General features: G+C 37.6%; 1 protein-coding gene across 1 annotated transcript; it reads left to right on the top strand.

Moving 5' to 3' along the window:
- Positions 1-2323: 2323 nt before the first annotated feature.
- On the top strand, positions 2324-6283 carry LOC115815815 (E3 ubiquitin-protein ligase TRIM39-like). The gene is made up of 7 exons (XM_030778831.1): positions 2324-2896; positions 3113-3208; positions 3374-3607; positions 3704-3840; positions 4267-4293; positions 5424-5437; positions 5745-6283. Exons 1-7 carry the CDS (start codon positions 2324-2326, stop codon positions 6281-6283), a joined length of 1620 nt encoding a protein of 539 aa, XP_030634691.1.
- The last annotated feature ends 1489 nt before the right edge of the window (positions 6284-7772 follow it).

The following is a 7772-nucleotide window of genomic DNA, read 5'->3' as shown; positions in this document are numbered from 1 at the left end:
AACAGGAAGGGAGATATAACACTGGGTCCTGAGAATGGATACTGGACTGTGGTTCTGAGAAATGGGGATAAGTACCAGGCTTGTGACTCTCCACGTGTCCTCCTCTCTCTGAGACAGAAGCCCCAGAAGGTGGGGGTGTTTGTGGATTATGTAAAGGGTCTGGTCTCCTTCTATGATGTGGAGGCCAGTTCTCATATCTACTCTTTCACTGGTCAGTCTTTCACTGAGAAACTCTATCCATTCTTTAGCCCTGGTCTTAAACATAAAGGTAAAAATACTAGCCCACTGTGAGTTAAATGTCTTTTCATATGGCTTTGTTCCTGAAATATTGGAAGAGAAAATTCAGAACAGTAAAGTATATGGCTGATCTATATAATAAATATTGATCATGTATTTAAACTTTTCATCATTGTTTATGATTTATGATGTAAGATAGATCATGACTCTTGTTTACTGAGTATTATATGAAATATGCAGTACATTTTTGCTTTTTCTTTTTTTCATTTGTTCAGTTTTATCTGATAAGGATTACAGACTCTCATTGCTCTGAAAACAGTCACTGACACAAACTTTTCTTTTTATTTTAGTTATATTTGAAGTGTCCTCCTAACTTTGCATTGTCAACCATTTTGAGACAATGCTTTAAAAAGAACTGTAGATCCATAGCTCCAACTATCCCAGTCGAATATATGGCACATGTATCTCCCTTCTTTACTGTTACACCTTTGTCATATAAGAAGACAATCCTATTTTCCAAATTAAGAACACACACAGTAAACTCCACCCAGTCAGGTGCTGTTTTAAACCTGCAGAATCAGAAAAAGAAAGTATCACAATCTCTTTCAGAGACAGGAGACACATCAACACAAGGTAAGTATTTTAGTACAAGATTTTAATTTAGAGACAGAGAAGCCTTTTCATTTACAGTATCAGTGTATTCAGGCTTTTATTACAGCACTGAACAAGAACATCTGATTCAGTAAATCAAAGTCCTGATGAGTGTCTAATTACAGAATCAGTTGTTTTACGTCCAGACTGGAATAAAAGCCAGTTAGAGTGAACTGCTTCACAAAGAGAAATAGTTTAAACAGGCTTTGTCTGACAAGTCACTAGAAGTGGGAATATTTTCATTAAATACTCTGACTATGTGTTTTAAATACTACCTGAGCAGTTTTTATTTGGTTAGGTATGAAGATTCCTGTAAACCAAAGACACTTGTCTAACCAGTTTGTTCTGAAATGTTGAGTTTCACATTCATTTTATACTGTCTATGCTATGAGCCCTTTTAATCAGTCATTTTCTTGTCCTACTATTGCATTATGATTCCTGCTTCCTTACAGTTGGGAGAACTTTTCTTACCATGATTTTATGACTTTTTTGACCATCACTTTTATTTAATTTTTGGGCACAGACTCCAGCACAGTGAGTGAAAAAAACATTTGACTGAGTAAATTTGTTGGAGCTTGATGTCATACAGAGAGTCAAACTGAGGATGAGCCAACGACAAAGTCAGCAACTCAGTTTAAAAGGACATCAGAATTACAGAGGTACAGAGGTATTATAACACCTGAGTCTCATAGTTGATTTTCCTAAAAAAAATAGAATAAAATAAGATCTTTGTGCACTGGTAACAGAACAAATTCTTACGCAGTAAAATTTTAAACAGTAGCCCTGTGCTCCTGAACTAACAGGGTCATAGTGACTCTTTTCATAGTCATTTCTAGATTTAAAACTAGTGAGGATTTTCAACAGTAATCTCCTGAAATTTGGATTACCTTAGATCATAAATTAGTTTCTCCCATCACTGTAAATTTCATTCTGGCTTGTATGTTGATTGTCCACAACTTGTTTTATTTTACTTTGTTTTGTTTGGTGTCAAGGCCACAGTCAAAGCTGTGTAGCCATTGTCAGTTAGACCTAAAAAGTGAAAGAATAGTGATGAGGTACTGTAGTTAGTTGTGACTGTAGGCTAATGATTTGAGTCTGTCTTAGGGCTTACAGTGACATCTTTGCACAAAGATTGAAGTATAGGTCAGTGGTCATATAATTCCTATTTAACGTACGATGTTGAGGAGGGAGGGACTTAATTATGTCACTTTGCTGAAGAGAAAGTAAAACTGTAGAACAGAAACCTAAGCTTTAGAAAAGCCTCCTGGGTTGGGGGGGGAGGGGGGGGGCACTGTAAAATTATTTTGTTTATGAAACATATCGGTCTGAGAATACTGTCAATGTTTTATGTAAAAAGCCTTAATTACAGAGCTAATTTTCTTCAGTGCATAGATGAACTGACATCATAAAAACTTTTTGTGATGTTGTTGTGATTATGTACACAGACATGGCTTCCTCCAGCAGTCTCCTGTCTGAAGATCAGATCCTGTGTTCTGTCTGTCTGGATGTGTTCACTGATCCTGTTACCACTCCATGTGGTCACAACTTCTGCATGACCTGTCTCAAAGAATTCTGGGACAACATCCAGCACTGCCAGTGTCCACTCTGTAAGGAGCAGTTTAATATGAGACCTGAACTGAAAATTAATAGAGCATTTAGAGAACTTGTAGATCATTTTAAAAGGAGGGGAGACCTTGTTGCTAAACCTGGAGAAGTGTCCTGTGATGTCTGTACTGGTGAGAAACTGAAGGCTGTGAAGTCCTGTCTGGACTGTGGGTTGAGTTACTGTGAAACTCACCTGGAGCCTCATAAAACTGCTACCAGATTGAAAAAACACAAACTAATGGATCCTGTGGAGAAACTGAAGGACTATATATGTCAGAAACATGACAGACCCCTGGAGCTGTTCTGTAGAGATGACCAGACACGTGTGTGTCAGTTCTGTACTGAAACAGACCACAAGACTCACAACACTGTTCCTCTAGAGGAGGAGAGTGAGGAGAGGAAGGTGACAAATATTACAAGCATAGAGATTTGAATCATTAGATTTTTAGATTGTTAGACAATATTGCATTATACTATAAACATTTTGGCAATTGGACAGCTGTTTTAAATGTCTATTTTTTATCTTTTAGAGGAGGAGACGGTATTTGCCTTAACATGTAATATTTCAAATCAGTGTGAATCAATATTAATGTGTCAGTGTTTCTGTCTCTGTCCACAGTCTCAGCTGGGGAAAACACAGACAGAAGTGCAGCAGATGATCCAGGACAAACAGAAGAAGATTAAAGAGTTGAGACACTCAGTACAGCTCAGCAAAGTCAGTTCTGAACAGTTTACTATAAGTGCACAAAAGTTAAATGTCTTTTCTTAAGAGACATGCTTTACTCAATATGTTAATTCAGTGAGTTATTTTGTTGTTCATTTTAACATCAAAGTATAAATGTAATGATATTTATGAATGTATATTGTTGTGTTCTATTAGACAAACACAGAGCGACTGATAGCAGACAGTGTGGAGGTGTTCAGTTCTCTGATTGGCTGTATTGAGAGAAGTCTGGCTGAGCTGATTGAGCTGATGGAGGAGAAACAGAAAGCAGCAGAGAGGCAGGCTGAAGGTCTCATTAAAGAGCTGGAACAGGAGATCACTGAGCTGAAGAGGAGAGACACTGAACTGGAGCACCTCTCCCACTCTGAAGATCACCTCCACCTCCTACAGGTCAGTGTCCCTCTCTCTGTTCAATGACACTGCTGTACATGACAGGACAAGACTCCCCATGCTGAGAGATTTCTCCTCTCTCCTGCTGGACTGTAGGATTACCCCAAAATGAGCAGACCTCCACACACCACATACTCCACTGACATCAGTATTGACCCTCATCTGCGTGTGGACACTCTGAGGAAAACTCTGGAACAGCTGGAGAAAAAATTCCATGAGGAAAAGAAGAAAGTGTGTGAGAAAGGTCAGTGCTTTATGGTCCATAATCATCACAATGTCTTATTTTAATGTGTAAGAGATATAAATATTACGCTGTCTTATTCTGTATGAGGGGAGCAAAAGGAGTAAAACAGGGTGATTTACACACCACACATTTCACTAATTAGTCAATTTATTATTTAGAAAAAGAGGAAGAAAACACATGTCTGGAATAGAACTACTAACAGGTTTCTGGTAGCCATAGCAACATATTTAAAGCCAGTGGAGTTATGCTAGACCGAAAAAAAATTCTTTATATACTCACAAACACAAAGGATAAAAATATTATGTATTTATTTCTTAATCGTTTACATGTTATCTCATCCATGGTTTGGCATTCTGGATGTGTACTAAATACATCCTTGTTAGTAATACTATTAATTCTCTGTCATTCCAAAAAGCCCAGATGAGAAAATAAAGAGAGATATGTCTGGTTTTTTTTTATTACTATCTCAGATTTTTAGAAATGAAATGTCATGTCCTTGAATAAAGTTAGAAATAATGGAATGTTTTCATCACCTTATTCATATAAAACCAGAAACAGAAATATTCAATGGTATCGCCCTTTTGACTGAGTCAAAGCCAATGTACTGAAATCAGGTTAAATGGTGCTGCTTCTTAGAAAGTGGTGAAACTGGTATTTTTGAGTGGCAGTATGACTGTACTGGACGCAGTCATGACCATCAGTGTACAACCTATTTCAGTTTCACCTAAATTCATGTAACATCAATCTGGTTTTTTTTTGTTGTTGTTATTGTTGTAGTCGTTGTTATTGTTGTTTTGTTTTGTCTAACAATGAAGTTTTTTGTGTGGTGAAATTATGATCAAATTGTCCACCAGGTCTGATTCAAATTCACGACAATATTGGTCAAATGTATATAATTCTACTCAAGCTACTTTAACTGTCACAAATTGGATAAATGACTGGATGTGTGTGGAGAATCAGCATTTATTTAACAAAGACTGTGGGTCTGTTCCAGAAAGCGGGTTTAGTTTGTTAATTCAGAACAAGTAATAGACCACCTAATAGAAGAGCCTTATGGCTTTGTATTGCTGGAGAATGTAGCCATAGGGCTCTTCTATTAGGAGGTTTACTACTTACTCTGAGTTTACTAACTCTGAGTTTTCACTAAACCCTCTTTCTGGAATAGCCCCCAGACCAGAGAACAGAGGCTTAGGAACAAGAACATGAAGAAGAACAAGAACAATGGAGGTTTCACACAGATCATAATATAACTCTTAGACTTATTTAGATCCATCAGGGTAAGGTCAGATTAGACAAGACAAAGACCATGGAAAACCAGTGATATTCATGCCCACAGAACACCAGGCTAGATTAACAAAAACAAGTGTGTGCAACAACTGAATAATTAACTGAATGAACCAGGAAAACAAGGAAGTAACAAAACAAAGGAAATATGACTCAAAACAGTCAATAGAGGGGGAGAGTGAGAACCAACAACAAAATTATTAACACAAAAATATTAACCCAAGTTATAAAATTCTGTATCTTTACTCTAAATCTTGTCTGTGTGTTTTCAGAGATTGAGAGCAGAAGGAGACTGTATGCAGGTGAGTGTACAGTATCCAGTACTGAGGATCACTGGATCACTTTTCATCACACTGTCATGTTTTTACTGATCTGCTCATGAGAGATGTGGAGTGTAAATGTGTGTGTGAGTCAGACATGGAGTCACCAACAGCTCTGTACAGTTCACTCAGAGTCATCAGAGCTGTAGTGTTTTACTAAAGAGAATAACAGACATTAATGTTTCTCCTGGACACACAGTGTATGATTCACACACACACACACACACACACACACACACATACACAAAAACACACAAAACTAAATGAGAATTCTCTACATTGTCTACAGTGGATGTGACCCTGGATCCTGATACAGCCCATCGAAAACTCATCCTGTCTGATGATGGAAAACAAGTCAAAACTGGAGACACACGACAGAATCTCCGTGACAACCCAAAGAGGTTTTGTAGATGTCCCTGTGTCCTGGGAAAGGTGGGGTTCTCCTCAGGGAGATTTTACTATGAGGTGGAGGTCAGGGGGAAGAGTAAGTGGGATTTAGGAGTGGCCAGAGAGTCCATTAACAGGAAGGGAAATATAACACTAAGCCCTGAGGATGGATACTGGACTATATGGCTGAGGAATGGGGATGAGTATAAGGCTCTAGACTCTCCCCGTGTCCTCCTCTCTCTGAGACAGAAGCCCCAGAAGGTGGGGGTGTTTGTGGATTATGAGGAGGGTCTGGTCTCCTTTTATGATGTGGAGGCCAGTTCTCATATCTACTCTTTTACTGCTCAGTCTTTCACTGAGAAACTCTATCCATACTTCAGCCCTGATCTTAATGACAGAGGTAAAAACTCTGCCCCACTGGTCATCACTGCTGCTAGCTAAATGTGTTAAATGTGTCACTTTTGCTGAACTACTGGAAGAGAAAATTCGGAATAATAATTAATGTCCACCACTGATGTCCATATATATAAAACACTGTATATATTAAGCACTGATCATGTGAATACAGTGTGGGAGAGAATTCTCAGCCTGGGCCAGATATGGCTAAAATTCTAACCGGACAGGTCAAAGTCCTCAGAGTCTGATGCAATATACATATATTACATGAACTCAAAGCAGCATACAACAAACAGAGCAGGTCCCAGGAGTGGCTGAAGAAACATTCACAAAGCACCAACTTTTATACAAAATCTTGTCACCTCTAGAATGGGATACACATTAGTCATGCCTTTCACACTCCTTGTCCATTTCGTAATACACCATTATCTCTGTTGTGTCCATCTGAATCTGTCACCAATCCTTAATTCTCTTCTTATTACTAGAATAGAAACAAAAAAGAAAAACTACCATGTAACCTTGAATGCCATCTACATTCTCTGCACAGAGAAGAACTTAAAGTACCTTCTCTTTTCCACCAATCACAGATCTCATCTTTTTTGTAGTAAAGAACTTGAATATTTATTTTATTACAAATGACTGTATAACTATGAACTCTTAATCATACAAATGATTACATTGATTAACTCACGTTAAAATGGCTACATAATTGTTATAGTGATTTTCATAAAACAAAGAAACATTTTTTTTCTCCAACAATAGCTTTTGTGATTGTTAGGTCATGATTCTTGTTTGTAGAGCATTATATAAAAATGTGTAATGCATTTTTTTCATCTTTTTTTTCATTTGTTCAGTTTTATTTGATAGGGATTACAGACTCTCATTGCTCTTTTTTTTTTTTTTTACTTTATTTGAAGTGTAATTCTAATGAGTAAAACTTTGGACTTTGGACTGTTTTGAGACAATGTTTAAAAGATATATTGTAGATCCATAGCTCCAGTTTTCATCTAAAACAACACAGAAAACCTGTAAGAAAATTGGGTGTGTGCTTGACAACTTTTTTTTTTTCCTTTTGTCATGTTTTTTCTTTGTCAAAGTGTCTTCCCGAAAATAAACGAATAAATTAAACAAAATAAACGTCCAAATTCAATCAACATATTAACAGTATTTTTATTTTCTAATGAGTTTTGGTCTTTGCCCTCTCAATCTTGTCCTCTTCAACTGCCGTCATTAACGTCCCCTGCTGGACTGGCCTACATGCTGCAGCTGAACCTGTGGTCTCTACTGATAGCCCGCTGTTCTTCATATTACACCACGTACAATGCTCAACAGGGGGATGAGGGATCCTTTGTTATTAAAATGACCAAAATGCATCCACCTTGTTAACCTGCCATCCCCTATATACTCTGTAGAGTAGTGTCAGTGACCATTAGGCCACCCCCACCCCCACCCCCCCATTAAAAAATTATAAATCACCTACTGAACACTAGACGGGCTGAAAGCATTGTTCAGAATTCTTCAAACTATGGTAATT

The sequence above is a fragment of the Chanos chanos genome, chromosome 6 (genome assembly GCF_902362185.1).
Source record: "Chanos chanos chromosome 6, fChaCha1.1, whole genome shotgun sequence".
Lineage (NCBI taxonomy): Eukaryota > Metazoa > Chordata > Actinopteri > Gonorynchiformes > Chanidae > Chanos > Chanos chanos.
This window is presented reverse-complemented; position numbering and strand designations above follow the sequence as displayed.